At 33.0% G+C, this 17,530-nt stretch overlaps 1 protein-coding gene across 2 annotated transcripts in view; it reads right to left on the reverse strand.

The window, feature by feature from the left end:
• Positions 1 to 645: 645 nt before the first annotated feature.
• ZMYM2 (zinc finger MYM-type containing 2) overlaps positions 646 to 17,530 on the reverse strand; it is a 94,947-nt gene continuing 78,062 nt past the window's right edge. For both annotated transcript variants that reach the window (XM_020968773.2, XM_020968772.2), the window contains 11 exons: positions 16,304 to 16,433; positions 15,328 to 15,443; positions 12,654 to 12,828; positions 9,952 to 10,080; positions 8,989 to 9,083; positions 7,667 to 7,835; positions 7,313 to 7,464; positions 6,279 to 6,393; positions 5,038 to 5,289; positions 4,582 to 4,702; positions 646 to 3,585 (listed from right to left, as the gene is read on the reverse strand). In XM_020968773.2, the coding sequence (XP_020824432.1) occupies positions 3,393 to 3,585; positions 4,582 to 4,702; positions 5,038 to 5,289; positions 6,279 to 6,393; positions 7,313 to 7,464; positions 7,667 to 7,835; positions 8,989 to 9,083; positions 9,952 to 10,080; positions 12,654 to 12,828; positions 15,328 to 15,443; positions 16,304 to 16,433 (1,647 nt within the window). In that variant the 3' untranslated portion in view covers positions 646 to 3,392. The remainder of the gene's footprint in view (positions 3,586 to 4,581; positions 4,703 to 5,037; positions 5,290 to 6,278; positions 6,394 to 7,312; positions 7,465 to 7,666; positions 7,836 to 8,988; positions 9,084 to 9,951; positions 10,081 to 12,653; positions 12,829 to 15,327; positions 15,444 to 16,303; positions 16,434 to 17,530) is intronic.

Genomic DNA, 17,530 nt, shown 5'->3' on the forward strand with positions numbered 1-17,530 from the left:
GTGTACTGGCTGCTTACCGGTGTGGGAAGAACAAGCAGACTTGAGTTTAAGAAAAAAGCAGGGTCATCACTAGGAGTTAAATGAGAAAAATGAGAAATTTTAATACTAATAAAATTTCACCTCTCATTCCTTCTACAGACAGGTTTTCGTTGAAAGCAAGGTAACACAGTGAAAGGGAAGAAAGAGTAATCCAGGAAATAGGAGAGAACTTATTAAGGGAAAAGTCCAGGATTAAAATTGTAATTGAGGAAAGGAAATTAATTCTTAAATACTAAAAAAAAAAATTTAGGTTTTCAAAATGTTTGTGTGTACTGAAGGATGACTGGGGCAATGCTGACTTACTGGAACCAAGAATAACTGACATTTGTAATAGATAAAATTAAATTGTTCCTTAATAAATGCTTATGATAGTCTTAGACAATAAAAAAATCTTTTAAAAAATAGGCCCAGGACATTGGTGAATGAAATAACCTAAAATTTCTCAATTTGGGGATAGCTCTTCTATTTATTTTTTAAATGTTATAAATAAACTGAAAAAAAAAAATCAAATCCCAGTTAACTGCCAGGAAAATACTGAAAACATCCAAATGCATAGTACAATATACACCTTCTTCCCATTCCAGAATTTCACCATGTAACACCATGTAAATTAGTAACAACTTTTTAATAAAAAGAAAACCATGAACCAGTTCTTGCAACTTACAGATAAAAAAAACTATTTAAATATCAAGTATTATTATAGTGATAAAGATATTAAACTTCTTACCTAACCAAACTCTTTTAGTATCTTCGCCTGCCTTCTAACAAAAGTTAAAAAAAAAAACAACTTAAAGGAATGAGTTATGGAGACTCAATTATCTAAGAAAATCATTTTACTTAATGTGGTGAGGATAACTTGTACTCAATGATGGCAAAATATACTCTGTGAACAAGCTCCCGCCCCCACCCCAAAGAAAATCCAGCAGCTCTCACAGCCCAGCATATTTAAGACAATGCAAAGTCATGTTTACCAAATGCTACATTCAAAAATCACCAAAGAACAATAGAGAACCTCCATGTCCTCAATGGCATCTATAACTACACAAACAACAACCCAGGAATGAAAGGAAATGTGGTTTGGAAGAAGAACCTCAGACTAGTAAAACTTCCATATTACAATTAACTAATTTTGGAAAATAAACAATTGCTGGGCTAAAATAAAGTTTATAATTTAAATCTTGAATTGTGTCAAGGTCTGAATTATATTGCCAATTCAAGAAAATAGATATTTTTGAATCATCATTAAAATTGTGGGGGAAAAAAATGGTTAATGTAAATAGCAGTATGGCAGAACCTTCTTGCTCACTGATATCATGCCAATTATTTATATTTGGTTAACTGCATGTTAGAAGACATTTGGAAAAAAAAACATTATTGCCCTTGATAGATTAGTAGCACCATTTTATGTGGAATAAAAGGGTATTTGTATTAACTATTTTCTAATGTCATCAATATGTAGCTAAAGTGTAAGTATTTGTAAGGGCCTGATTATGATTAATGTTCTAAAAATTGGGAAAAGATTGAGACAGTCATTTTTTGCATTATAAACTGGGACCTGCTTACTCAGTTAAATAGAAAAGTAGCAATCTATTTTAGAAAAGTGCTATCAAGATTTGCTACTGGCAACCTGATTTTTTTTAATCAACAAATATAAAACACATTAAGGAATAGAAAAGTTATCGAGACTTATTAAAAATCTCAAGGACATGGAGCATTATAAAGTAAGTTTCATAAGCCCAAAACAATTCAAATAATTATTGCCTGAGTATATATTATCACTGTACCTGTGAATTTTTTCTAAATGATGAATATTTTTGTAAGGTATACTAAATATCTTTCTGACAAAAGAGGGCAGAATATTCTAGGAATATGTAGCAATTTCTTGGGCACTGTGGAGAATAAGCTTGATTTTCCCCGCAAGCAAAATAATCTACATTAGTTATCATGATGTTTCAGTAACTATAAAGAAAATATTACTACACATATGCTTAGTTAGCCATATGTTCTTACTGATGATCTGCAATTAGCATTTTTCTCAGTATCCTGGGAAAGTACAATTTTAAATGAACTTCTTTCTTTTCAAAGAAAGGGTCTTAAAGTATAAATTGCTACGCAGAAGCACAAAGCCTTTTAATGTAATCTTCTATAAGAAGTAATTTGAATTTTAAAAGACAATCTAACAGCAGATATGATTCCCACTGAGATACACCTTAATCCTTTCTTTCATTGTTCTCTATTAATATTTGAACTCTAGACATTAATGAGTTGTACTAACAAGCATCCAAAGTATCAGAATTACCACACTGGTAATTCTGAAAATGTGAGACCATCTTATTTACATAAGCCCAACTTTTGTTAACTACTGCTTCTGGGGTTGTATTGCTTGAAACAACTCTACTCAATATAATATTTCATCAGTTATTTTTGAGTGCAGATAAGTGAACTCAAGAGATAGACTGGGAAAGTTTCAGATTATTCCAGCTAATACTGCATTATGGTCCATTTACATGGGGCAAAAAAAAACTACAATAGAATGCTAAGGATATTCGGGTACTTATGCTTGGCTAGTGAAAACAGAAGACAGTTACAGCAATTTCATCAGACATTTTTACAAAGTAAATGTCTTGATGAGTATGTGCTTTAAACTTATAGTCATTCTTTATATTTATTTTATTTATTGGGGCGATGCAGAAAGTCACAAATGAGGAAAGGACACTAAGGTTTTAATGAGGGGAACAAGAGAGTTGTTTTCACCAGTATAGATTCACATTACAGTACACCAATATTGACAGCATTCTTTTGTCTATTTTTGGTACATAAGATGGAATCTCTCTACATAACCTTGTAAGGCTTCAGAAACTAAAAAGTAAAAAAAAAAAAAACTATTAGTTTACAGTTTATTTAAAAATTCTGAAAGACACTGCAAGTTCTAAACTTTAGTAGTGCTAACCCATAGACAGCCACTGGGTTAAGAACCCGGTAAAAGAGCCCCCTTCCAAGGAAGCTTGGCGACAGTGGAGTTGTGCAATATGGATGTTTCTTACTACAAGAAAAGAAATTACACATGGCACATTCTCATTCATATTTTGTAATGTAAAAAGTTACAAACATACCTAATCAAATAAATAATAAAAAAAAAAAAGAATTTGAATGTGTTTGTTAAGTATCCTAAAACCACTACATAGAATAATGGCAACTTTCACTCACAGATTATTTACATGGTAATACCCAGTATGGGTACACTGCTACAAAACTCAAAACAGAAGGAGTAAACTTGAAACGTTTTCCATAATAAAGATCTAGCAGCATGACTATCTAATGCTGTTTTATCCCAACTGCTTCCGAAGTTTATTTTAATCCGTGTCTTCATCCAGTTCATAATTGTCTTTATCATAAATATCTTTTACTAAAAGAACCCGTACAAGCATATTTTCCAATGTGTTTCGGTCCAGTGAAGTAGAAGTATACCAGACAGGACTGTCTGTTGAACTTGAACACTCTGGTTGCAAATAAAAAACATCCGTTCTTTGATTAAGATTCTGTGGACTATTAGAAAAAGAGAGAGAGAAAGACAAAGAGAAAGAGAGAGAGAGATCATTTTCATATGATAAATATATATTTTCCTACAATATTCTCTTTTCCCATTAGAGAATCTAACCAAGACCCATTAATCTCAGAATGTGACAATTAGTGCTCTAACACTGTTTTACAAAGTACATGAGAAGACCATACAGTTACAACATTAAAATCATGAGAAATATTTTTAAATGAAGTCTCACACATACAAATAGCTATTGAAGAGAGTTGCTCTTATTGCACTGGTTGTCAGGTCCATTTCCACCACTATCCTCATCACAAAACTACCAACCATTAATGTGGTTTGATCACATTTCTCAATAGTACATTTAGGGGTTGGCCTAGTTACTAATCATCATCTGTATTATCATTCCTATAAAAATTCACACTATAAAATGAACTTCTAGGAGAGAATCTGTAAAATAGGAAGTACCCACATTAGAAAAAGATGGGAAACATCCTAAGGGTTCTAAATTGAAAAGTAAACAGGGAATAAAAGACAATTTTTCTCTGATCTGATACTAGAAAAAACCCTGGTCATTTAAAAAAAAAAGATATAACTAGCCATTATATTCATCACTTCTGTTTCCAAGTAATACTGCTTAAAATCTTACTAGTGCTTGATTCTCACTTTTGTCTTTTCAAAATAGCTTTGCAAGACTGGTGTCACAGAAGTTCAAGTGCAGAAAGGATAACAAGCATTAATGAACATTCTAATAATTTGGAGAACCTTCTTAAAGTTCTACTTGGATTCCAAAATTCTCACTTGACTGATCTACTAAAGGGTCTAGAATAATATAAGTGAATCAGGAAACTGAAGAGGAAGGAGTTAAAGGCAAGAAATATAACTAAAAATAAGAAAAAATACAACAGCTCCTGAAGTTGTAAAATCCTAATCCCACTCTTCAAGACATGGCCAGTTGACTTCATATACACCAGTATATACTATTATGCATTACTATTTACCTTTTTGATAGATAGCATTCAAACATTTTCACAGGACATCTAGAAGGATTGGCTGTATTTTCAATTTGTTCAAATACTGGCTCATCATCTTCATGTTTTCTTTTTCCAGTAGTAATTTTATCTTCAAAAAATAACAATAACAAAAAAAAACTTCCTAAGCTCATTAACATACAGTAACAGCTATTTTGTCAGTCTAAACTACAACAAAGACAGCTACAAAGGCAATTTTAATCTATGGAAACTCATGGGTTTTAAAAACAACAACCACCATGTAGCTGAAATTGGTAGCCACCATGTTACAAATATTATTTTTGAAGAAAAGCAGGGCTATGAACTGCTGAAGTTTTATTAAGTATAACCCTTGGATACCTGGCATATCAATGGGGTCCCCTCAGTTAGACAAAGTAAGGACAACCCTGTCATAAACAGCCCCAAAACAAAAATTGGCTACTCTACCTTCACTATCAGCTCCACATAAGGAAGACACTTGGTATCGAAGACATGCTTTGTTTTCCATTGTTACAGAATTTTTTTTCCACTGCCTAAATACGGTGCCAAAGGAAAGCCTTAAATGTTGCTCCACTGTTTTCAGGCCAAAATATTTAGTGTTAAAGTAGAACAATGTGTTCAGAAGAGCTACTGGAGAGTGTGATCCTAGCTGTTTAATCCTCCAGAGATAATCTTCTTCAACACGAGAAAAAATTGACCCTTAAAAAAGAATTAAGTATTAAAGGCAACAGACAATAGAGGTAGAGAAATGATATAAAAGTGACCTTAAGAAATATTAATCAATCTTATGTACCCCTCCCAAGCCCATTTTATACTTCTAATATATGCCAATCACAAACAAAATACCAAAAGATTCAAGGGATTTTTATCACACTGACCAAAAAAAATTCCTATCTGAAATTTCAGGTTAATTTTGAACTGCACAAATAGATAAAAGATGGCCCATTCTTATGCTGTGACCATCAACCTCTAGTCCCCTCCATTTCATTAAAATAGAATGAAAGCCAAAAAAGGGAAACATTTTCCATCAATTGGAAAATGGATGACTAAATTGTGGTGTATATTAATATACTGAGGTATTACTGGACCATAAAATGATGACTATGGATTGAAAGAAACTTAGGAAGAAGTGTAAAAATTGATGAGGAGAAAAGCAGAAACGAGAAAAGACATCAGAAGGCAATGAACAATTTCAACCTGATTTCCTGAGGACTGACAAGAAATAACTCCCCTCTCTCAGCAGACACTCAGTAGTATAGGTGAAGAATAAGGCATATAGTAACAGCATGGGTGGATGTGTTAGTTTGGTAATCTCACTGTTTTTATTACAACAGAGGAATCCATAGGGATAAAGAGGGAATTATGGGGAAATGATAGCATCACTTTTTTTTTTTAAACATCAAACTTTTTTATTAAAAAGAGAGTAGAATCAAAATATGGCTCCATTCCAGAAAGGATGAGCAGAACAATCACTTTTTAAAATATGAAAAACATTTCTGTTGTATGATTACAACTGCTTTAATTTATGGATTTTCTCTGAGCAGAAAAATCATTAACACCTTTATCTGACATATCTTTATTTCTTTATACTATCCTTAAACTAGATACAATTTAATACCTTATATCTGTTTATTTTAAATAAGCACACAAAATATTAGGGAAAATATTCATAACAAAAAGAATATTACCATCTGGAAGTATACTTGGTTGCCAACTTCTAAGAATTTTACTCAATTCTTGTTCAAATGTCTGGTAACCTGGATCAATAAATATGTTGTCTTTTCGATTACTACCACACAAGTACTAAAATTTTAAAGAAATAAAGGGAAAAAGAATTAATTCTATTAGAATCAAAATAGCCAGTTAGGAGTATCAAGAAATTATCAGGGCTTTACTTCCATAACAAAATTAGCAAAAATAAAATAATTTTTTTTTAAATCAGTTTATTCACTACTAACACAGTACCTGGAATATAGTAGGTGTTTAACAAAAACTTGTTCCTCCACTCCCCTCTTCCCAGCCCCATACAAAAAAGAAAACCATTAGCTTTGGGTAATTTATGGCAGAAAATGACCAGTACTTAATGACTCTAAATTAATCATGAATTACCACTGAAGTACTCTTTTTAAAAGTTAAAACAATCACCAAGGGCTGAAAAATCGTCTTTCTATGGCTAGTTTTAAATTTCAGATTATCAGAAATGAATCAGAAAAAGTTTAAAAGGAAATATGTGATAATGATAAAAAGTGTGGAAAAACATCCAGGATGATAATGGTCCTGTTAACTCACCTACAGACCTCTCTTCACAAGCTTAATTCAAAACACACATTTCACATCTTGGTGGCATAAAAGTTTGCATTTTGTTGAGAAACTGAGTTTCACTAAGACAGAGTAATTTAAGAGTGGAGGTTGCTAACGAAAATGAAAGTCCATCTCATGAGTCTAGACTAATTGTTGTCTTGTCAGTTACCTCATTTGAATAGTGCACAGAACTAAATGAGTCATGGGTTAGACTATATCACTTGGAAATGAACTTTGTCTCTCCTTGGTTACATAAGTCCAAATTATACTACTCACCCCATCCCTCCACTCTTGCTGTATCTAAAAAAAATGCTTTCTTAACTCAACTCACAAAACTGCACCAATAATATCCATAAAGCTCAACATCAAAGCTAGCTTTCAGTATTCTACCTTCATATCCTGGGGCTACCAAATTACTAACCTCTTGGATGCCAAGGCAAAGATAATAGATGCTGTCAGGTGCATAGTTCTCTCCATTTGGCCTTCGGATTTCATTGACAAAATGGGCCAACCCATAATTAAGTTCAGCTGTAGTATGAGATAGCAGATCCTCTTTTAACTTTACTGACTTAGCTAGAAAAAAAAATAATATAGCGACGCGGTTAAAACTAATTTATGAGTATTACAAACAAACACATTAAGATTCAATCTAATTCATACAGATTTCTTTTTGGTTGGGTTTCTTCTCCCACCTCTCCACCCCTCATATGAAAATAGCAATCAAAAGCCTAGCTCAAAAGATAAAATTCTAAGGAAACAAAATCAAAATACTTACTGGATTTCAGTTCATCTGATACCAGTAGATCTTCATCAAGTTGCCTAGTTTTGACCCAGTGTTTCCATGCATTCACACCATATGTATATTTGAAAGGAAAGCTGCATTCCGAATTGTCAGAACTATCATCATGGGACTGGTATCCTGATACAGCTTTTCTCTTTGCTCCCTGTTAATGAAACAACAGTGTAAACTTTTTTTTTAAATTTTTAAACCTAAATTCTTTTGCATGTAACAAATCACCACTCTTAAAAACAATTTTCAAATTGTTAAGTAAAGCTTGTAACAGTTGCAAATTTTGCTGAATGCAGTGAAATTACGACTGTTTGGCCCCTAAGAAGAGATATAAGAAGACGTCCTCCCCACCCATCCACCCACAAAAAGTGGGTAACTATGGAATACTATATATAAAGTAAGACTCAATATTTTTGTTAGCTTTGGAAACTGTTTTTCCCTTCCTTCTAATATGGGATTGTCTCCTGAGGAGGGAGAAGGGATACACTGAGCAATGTAGATGAAATAAAATACATATTAAAACAAGCTGCATACTTCGAATTTAAAAACATTTCTGATGTTAAGAAAACTTTCAAGTACCACCAACATGTCACTTCAGGAATATCACATTTCTACAATCACTCCATTTTTGAGAAAATATAACATGAGTTTAAGTATGTTTGTCTTCCAAATGGAAGTTAATGCAGGATGGGTATTATTTTTTAGAAAGCATCCTTAAATGAACACATAACCTAAAACTAATTGTGCATCAAAAAAGAAAGGAAATTCCAAAAGCTACCGTTGAGACGATAGGCACGCATAATCAGGTTCCCTACAAGCAATTATTATTTTTAAAACTACCAAAGTTAAGTGTTTCAATGACCCATAATGGATGTGATATACCTCAGAAAATCTAAATCTAGAAACCTGGTGATAAATACTCAATGATACTACTCCTGCAGGAAAAATTATTGGTCAAATCGATTAGGTTAATCTCTGTATACCTCTATCTAGTTCTAATAGCCATCTATATTCATAAACCACCCTGTTCAAAGAACTGACTTTTATTTTTTTGAGCAACTGTTTAATGACAGTATATTATGAGAATAAGTAAAATATTAAGTAAGTAAAGTAACTTATTTTTAAAAAGTTACAGATGAACCAGATAGAAAAGGCCCTTGTAACTTCAAAATAACCTATGTATGACACCTCTTAAAACATTTTTTAAAATTTAAGGGAAAAAAATGTAAAAGATCACTTTCTCCTTATCTTAAGGGTATAGTAAAGACCACACACAACAAATGAAGCAGACAGCTGTAATTTTATACCTTCTTTTTAGACCGAGGTCGTGGCTGCTCCTCATATTCTTCCCCAAAGACAGGTGGTAATAGAAATTCATTTTCCATGTCAAGCTCCTCAGCAGCTAAAAAGTAGATTAAGTTACTTTCCCATAAAAATATAAAGTGTCTTAAGTTCCAGAACTACAATAATAATGGGGACTAAGATGGACTACAAATCAAACGAGCCCTGGCTGGGTTCTGGGTAAGGCTGTGTTTTCATTCTGCACTTCCCAGGAGAGAGGTCAATCACTCACTGCCGCGCCCCCCCCCCAAAAAGAATAAAGTAGCAAATCTGCTCTTTTATAACCAAATGAAAACTATAATTAGAGACAATTCCAGCATGAAATCCATAGATGATTATTTAAAACGAATAAGAAAAATTTCATGAGCTCTGAAAGACAAGATGCTTACAACAGGGCCCAAAATAGAACTGTTGCTAGATTACAAAACTTCATGTATGCCTTGTAGTCAAAAGTAACTTCTGACAAAGAATTCACACTGATATACATATTCTGGTTATTTCATTTCATTTTTTATTTTGCCTGGATAATACCTAAGAATTTGATACTTCTGCGACATGGTAGGACAACTTCCTAGGCAGATACATAAAAACTAATCTTTTCCTCCTTAGTATAAATATAGTGTCTTGATTTTCAAAAAAGTTCCCAAGACACTACCTGTTCAATCCTCACTACTTCAGAACCACTCTCCTATGATTCTAGTGAAAACCTACAACTGTGTTTCCTAGATATGACATGCTCATTCAGGTTAGTCAATTGTTACTGGTACCAAACAAATCTACTATAGGGCCTTTTTGCTATTTCTGTACCATTCCAGGTAATGAGTAAGGGAACCAGGCAACAAAGGCAGTGATGCTACAGTTTTAAGTGACTGGAAAATTATAAAAATAAAACAAAAATATAATAAAAGTATATAATGATATTTCAGTACCTCTAGGAAAATCGATTTCGATGTCGAGGTCTGGTTCGTATGGAACATCAGGCATATTTGCTTGTGTTTCTGTGTCAGAATTCTTCATGGCATCTGTATCTACTATTACATCTGTTTCAATAATTACACCTGAAATAAGTTCAGAAAGATTACATGTGGAAAAATACTGCCACAAAACATGTAACATATTCAAAATTATGAAATCCCATCTCCATTCAATTTTAGAAAACACAAAATCAAGGGAAAGCACTTAACAAAACACACTAAACATCAAAAGAAAAAGAACAAATCTGCCAAATTCTCATAGAAAATTCCAGAAAGGATAAAAATAAACAATTGTCTAAACCTACAAAATTTACATTTTCATAACCAATAATTATACCACAACAGTCAAATCTAAAAAGTACGTAACTTCAATCTACCTAACTTCTCACATTAATGAAGTAATAATATAGCCTTAACATGCAGAGTATTCTGAAAATGTTCTGATGAATAATATTCAAAAACATTTTAGATTAAAATGTTATTTCATATTCCAAGGGAATCACAAATACCCTCACTGAACAACAGAATCAATTACTCTACATTCATTATTAACATTTTTATCTAAACAGCGCAACTAAAGCATTGAATCCAGAGGCTCCCAATCAATTGTTTATGGTCCATCTCCTGTCCGTCACCATTGGCATATAACCGGCCCAATGTACTAGACTGCCTCCAATATAGCTTTCACACTTTTTATTGTTTGTAGTGTCATTCATTTTTACCTGGAAGAGTTTAGTATGTTACTTTTTTTCTATGTAAACTCAATGACCTCAAGCTTATAATTAATATTTGATTCTCAACTGACAGGTTAATGTGTGAAGAACTATAGGTAATAATGTGATTTGAGGTAAACTTGTCAACCATAATTCCACTGTACACCACCATAACAATGAACATTTTTGACCTTCTGGTCTACTCTCCATCCAGTTAATTCAGATGTAGATGATGATCATGGAACATACATGTTCCACTACTATCAAGATTTTCTAATCTTCTACATATACCGTGTCTTTAATGTTATCTAAACGTATTTCAAGGTAGCAGGGAAAAAAAAAAAACCTCTAATGTAGCTATGAGCCTAATAGCTTAAGGAAGATTTAAAGTTCTTTGTGGATAGTGATTCAGCACAATTCTACTAACAGTTCAATTTCAGTTAGATTTATACTCTTCATGAAATCAGTACACACTATATTTATAGTTATCTTTCATTTAAATGCATTCAAAAGCTCTTTTTATTTAGTGGCTTTAAGAAATCCATAAATTCAGGTGTATTTGTGGACTATATACAATCTTTACATTCTTCCTGAATTATGCTACCAAAACTATTTCTTGCAAAACCAACACAAAATCTGAAGGCTCACAAAGTTTTAATGAGGATTTTAAGTCTTTATGAGTTATAATTAAGAGGCAAAATGGTTGGGGGCAGTTGGTGACACAATGGATAGAGCACTGGCCCTGGATTCAGGAGGACCTGAGTTCAAATTTGACCTCAGATACATAACACTTACTAGCTGTGTGACCCTGGGCAAGTCACTTAACCCCATTGCCTAGGCCCCCCCCCAAAAAAAAACCAACAAAAAAGAGGCAATATGGTATACTGGAAAGAATGTTTCAACTATAAAATCACGTCCATCCATTGATAGGTCTAAAAAACTTTCTATCACTGTGGCCATCATCCTACTACCCTGTTGGCATATTAAATAATTCAAAAGATCCACGATCCCATTAGTATGACAGTGTCTTGCTAACACAGAATAGTCTTCGGCCCTGAAGAATGGCATTCAGGAGTTGCTATGGCCAAAAAAATAGCATCTGGTGGCCTATTCTGTGATGATGAATGATGATGAGCATCTCCTAATTTAGCTAGGATGTAATTTAAGACAACAAATGCTAAGCTGGCACTCCAAAACTTTCTAAGTAATAGGCTTTCAAGGAACTACAATGAGGAACTGATGAAGGATTTAAGAAGGGAAATGCCAAATTATTTGTGCTACCTTTGCTTAAAATAGAACTATGTTGGTCATCTACTGTCAAAAAAGCATTATTCTCTAGCGTCAATTACTAAATTACTGGTGTGTGACACTGCTCACCTTCCACTATCACTAATGATGCAGCTGTATCTCTATACAGAACAAATTCTGTTAAAATAAAAATGCTAAATGTTGTAAATGTAATTTCATTACTGTGAACATTGTTTCAAAGAGGTAAGTCATTACCAACAACAGGGAACACTGGTAAATACATGATTACTAAAAATTTGAGATAAAGAAAAAATGGGGGAGGGAGGAAGGACAGAACAGAGAGAGGAACAGGATTTAAATTATGAGGACCATTTGGAGTATCTATCTGTTGAGTAAGGATAGCTAGGTAGAGCAATGGATAGAGTAACAGGGCTAAAGTTAGGAAGATTCATCTAATAATCTAACCTCAGAAACTTACTAGCTCTGTGTGACCCTGGGCAAGTTACTTACAAGTTACTTAACCCTGTTTGCCTCAGTTTTCTCATCTGTAAAATGAGGTGGAGAAGGAAATGGCAAATCACTCTAGTACCTTGGCCAAGAATACACCAAATGGGGTTACAAAGAGTCAAACACAACTGAAAAACAAGTTTGAGTAAATTGGCTTATACAACACACACTTCTTACTATTGTACTCACTGTTAATGTCAGTAGCTTCTGTTTTTTCTTCTTCCTCAGCCATTATATCTGCTGTCATTGTAAGCAACTCACCAGCAAGGGGATCTGAACATACTCTATTTTTTAACTCTTCAGGTACTACAGGAATTTTTTCATTACTCTCTGGTGGAGTAGGCAAAAATATAGGTACTGGCACCTAATAAACCAAAGTATCCACTGTTACTATAAACTAAAAACTGTTAGTAAATATCTTTTACTGTGAAAATGATTTTTATACCTGATTTATAGTTTTATTATGCTACAATGTGTGCAATTTTCAAAAGAACATCTGTTTTTTAATTGCTAGTATTTTCCAGGTAAATATAGAAACATTTTTCAAGCATCTACATAAAATCAGAGAAAAGAGTTTTTGGAAGCTGAATTATTCAGATACCCAGTGACAGAGAACAGCAGAATACTGTCAACAACAAAATGAACAAGAGATAAAACTGATTCAGAAAGAAATAATGAAGTTTAAAGCATTGTGATCCAGTCCAGAATTAAAACCAAAGGCAAGTAATATTCCAGCATTTGAAAAATCCTAAATAGTATAGGAAGATGGAGGGGAACTGACAGAGTGAAGTAAACAGAGCCAGGAAAACAATGTACACAATGAGTACAACAAACATAAAAAGAAAAAAATGATGACTACAAAATATCCAAAACTGAATGTTGCACAACCAGAGACAACAAGCTAGGCCCCGAAGAAGAAGACTACATGAGAAGACAACTCCCCTTGCTTGCAGAAGTCAAACATTCTATATAACATATTTTTTTCAAGGTGCTGACCTATTTTGCTGAATTTTCTTTTCTTTTCATCCTCCTGTTCTTAAAAAAAAATCTTATATGGGATGGCTCAATGGGATGGGGAGAGAGGTACAGGGGGAAATCTAGGCTACATTAAAACAAAAAAAAAATCAATAAAATCTATTTCTAAAATGTGAAAAAAAACAAAATGTTGGGGAAGTGAATTAAATTTAAAAAACTGTTGGGGAAAATAGATAATATGGGAAAGGAGTAGAGAAAAAGCACACTGAGCTTAGATCCATATCTCATAATAAGACAACCAGAATAAATTCCAAATATAACAATAAATATTAAAACATATCATTAAAATACTGGGGAAAATGGAATTTGAGGTTTGAAATTATGGAGACTATTTATGCAATGAACAGTATCATCAGGAAGAAAGCAAAAGGATCTAAAGATACCAAGATGTTTTCCCATGTTCCTCTGTGTTCACCATATTGAGTTTAAAAATTTTTTTTATTGGTGTCTCTCTTTTTAACTTATCAATATTTTCCCCCAGTATCCTTCTCCCCTCCCTCAAAGCCTTCCCATATAATAAAAAGTATTTTTTTAAAAAGAAACAAAAAGAGGTCTTAAAAAATCAGCAACACTGATCAAAATACTGAAAAATTCTGAAAATATGCACAATGCCCCATGTTTACGGATCTCCTACCTCTGCAAAGAGATGGGGATATCTCTTCTTTCAAATCATTTGTAATTTTGCAACATTCGTTTTTATTTTTTTTACAGCCAGTCTTTCCATTTGCATTGCTGTAGTTACCAGATGTATTGTTTTCCTGGTTTTGTTTACTTCAATTTGCACTAGTTCATAAAGATCACTCCTCCATGCTTCTCTGTGTTAATCACATTTGTAATTTCCTTAAGCACAAAATATTCCTTTGCATTCATGCACCCTAATTTCTTTAGTCATTTCCCAAGCAGCAACTATTTTGTTTCCAATCTTTTTCTATCACAAAAAGTACTGCTAAAAATGCTTATCAAAGGCCACCTTGGGTATAAACCTAATACTAACTCTGGGTTAAGGGGGTACAGGCAGTTTAGTTATGTAATATGCATCATTTCCCAAATTGCTTTCCAAAACCGCTACACTGATTCATAGCTCCACCAGCAATGTACCAGGGTACTGTTCTCCCCACAACTCCTCTAATAATGAAATATTCCCCATCTTCTGTCACCTTTAACCATTTGCAAGGTGTCAAGTCAAACATCAGGGTAATTTATATTCTGTAATACTATCATTCAGGTATCAAAACTGGAGTAGCCTTTAGATAAAGCATCAGCTTTGTTAACTTCTTCAAACTGATTACAAAGTGAAGTAAGTAGAATCAGATGACCAATATACACAACTAACAATGAACACATAATCAATCCAAAAAACTGTTGCAATGCTATAATGAAAAAAATTTGGACTGAAGTAAGATGTGAGATGGCACCACACTACTTTCTGTGCAGATGGAACACCATATACCCAAATTATTTTTCAATACATTGTTATTCTTTATGAATGTTTTCCCTCTTTTTTAGCCTTTATTATAAGAGATGGCTCTCTAGGAGGTGGAGGGATACGTTGACCAAGGTAGGTAATGAGAGGTTTTTACAATTAAGACCCATTTCTCTAATAATTAAATGGTCAAAAGACAGTTATGAACCATTCTAAAAAGAAGAGGAATTATCAGTATCATATCAAATTAGGAATGTGTCACTAGAGTAGCAAAAAGGGACTTAGGAACATATATACATCAGATTTTAAAAATTGAACATCCCTCTATTTCAGCAGCCTCACTGTGCTCAATCAAATTAGCATCTTATTTACAAAAGCCTGATGGATCTCAAAGATTTAACTTACTGGAACGGGAACAGTTGTAGGAACAGGAATGTTCTGACTGTACATATGCATGGGCACGGGGATATACACAGGTACAGGTATAGGAACTGGAACATATTCAGTCTTCCAACTGTCTTCTAAAAAATCAAGATAAGTAAGTTTAGGCAATGATATTAAATACTACTTATGTTAAGCGGTTAGAGTCAAATGAATTCAGAAAATGATAACATTCAAATAAATACGAGTAAACACCAATTAGAAATTCTACCATGCAAAAAAGAAGGCTTACAAAAATAATTAAGAATTGGATCCTCTTGAAGCTCTTATGTTCCTGATGTAGAAGAAGTTATACTTCTCCTGAGATATGCAAAAATGAAATTTAGGCATCCACAACACTCCTCTCCCTCAAACAAACGGCCACAGAAACTAACTTTTTAAAGTACTAAAAGTCCTAAAGAAAATGTTTGATTCAATGAAACAGTCCACTGGTCAATAGGTTAAAAGTGAATGAACCTAAGGTTTTTATAAGGAACAACTGCTTGCAATACTCAGTTTATATTAAAAGAGATAATTTTTTTCCATGTTTATTGAATTCATTTTAAAGAACAGGAAAACTGAAATAAATTTTAATAGACTTAAAAAATGATTTGTCTACAATCACACAAATTTTATTTTTAAAATAATGACTGGGAAACCATCATTTGTACATTTCTAACACAAAAAGCAGTTACCAGTATTTTTTCAATTTCTATACTTCGTCATGACTATAGTATATTTTCTCAGAAAATTCTTATTTTTCATTTCCATTATTTAAAATGTTTGTTATACTGAAGCATGATAGTATTTCCCAAGAACTGACAACACAAATTCAACTCCCAGTTTTTCTGAAAACTGAAATGGATCTGTTCCACTTAGTGAAGTAAATCAGGAGTGAAATGTACAATAAGTCACATTGTCAAAAAAAGCAAAACAAACAAAAAAAACAAAAACAACTTACCTGTCTGACAAGATTTTGTTTGCATGTGAGGTTTACAATATGTGGCTTTTGTCATTGTCAAAGGTTTACAAAGAACTGCTTTGTTCTTCATCTCTTTGTTAGGCGTTGGAGAAGGAGGTGGTACTGAACTCTAAGAGAGAAACATACAAGAACTGATTTCTAAGCTACCCACTTTGCATATCCAAAAGTAGGAGTTAGCTTATAATCTTAAGTTATGTTATGATTCTATAAATATCAATGCTTATTATCCTAGCATGTAAAAAAATCAATCAAATTTTATACATGAGTAATGGAAATCAAATACCATGTATGAAAATCAGCTCTCTATTGGAAATCCATCAGTAGATTAAAAAAAATTTAAAAGTACATGCCCTAGAATTGTAGGCCACATGCAGCATCTTTGAAATAAAACGCTACTTTATTTTGTCAAAACATATGTGAAGACAGAATACTGGTTTTTAATAAAATAGTACAATGTCAGACTTGAACAAAAACTTTCTGTCACGCAGTAGAAAAATTTTTGAATTCAAAAAATACTTTTAGAAGAAAAATACTTCTTGAACACTTTAGCTCCCTCTACTGGATAAGCGCAAAGTTACAAAGGCAAGAAATTTTAAATAAGGAAAGAGAAATACCTTTACCTAACATTAGACCACTCTGATGTACAGTTTCAAGAAATACAGGAAAGGAAGCTATCATCAGTGGGATCAAGGCACATTAATCGATATGGGAAGCTAAAAGACTAGAAACATTTCACAAGTGACAGAATAACAAAAATAGGCTTGAAAGACCTATTGCCTCTTACAAAACTACCTTTTCCTTCCCTGTCTCTCATGAAGTAATGGTTCTAAATTCCCTTGTAGCAGTATGATAAATCTCTGATACAAGAAATGCAATGGAGCTGACGGCTAATTTCCTCTGTCCCAATGTACATAAAATTGAAAGAACTTAATAGAAATAAAAGTCTTTTCATTAAAATCTTTCTTAAAATAAACTTGCAAGGACATAAGAGGTATTAATTTAGTATAGGTAAACCTGTAGTTAATTTTGCTGCACTCACTGTTTTAGCAGAGTAAAATATAATCTTAATATCCAAAAATATCATACGAGGAAAGATAATTTGGCAATTTATTATGTTTGAATATGTATATTTGTTGCAAGGCTTTGTCTTTATTTTTCTCCCAAGGGAAAGGAGGAGATAAAAATGATAGCAAAAAAGAAACAGGG

Source organism: Phascolarctos cinereus, unplaced genomic scaffold (assembly GCF_003287225.1).
Source record: "Phascolarctos cinereus isolate Bilbo 61053 unplaced genomic scaffold, phaCin_HiC Scaffold_726;HRSCAF=1367, whole genome shotgun sequence".
Classification (NCBI taxonomy): Eukaryota; Metazoa; Chordata; class Mammalia; order Diprotodontia; family Phascolarctidae; genus Phascolarctos; species Phascolarctos cinereus.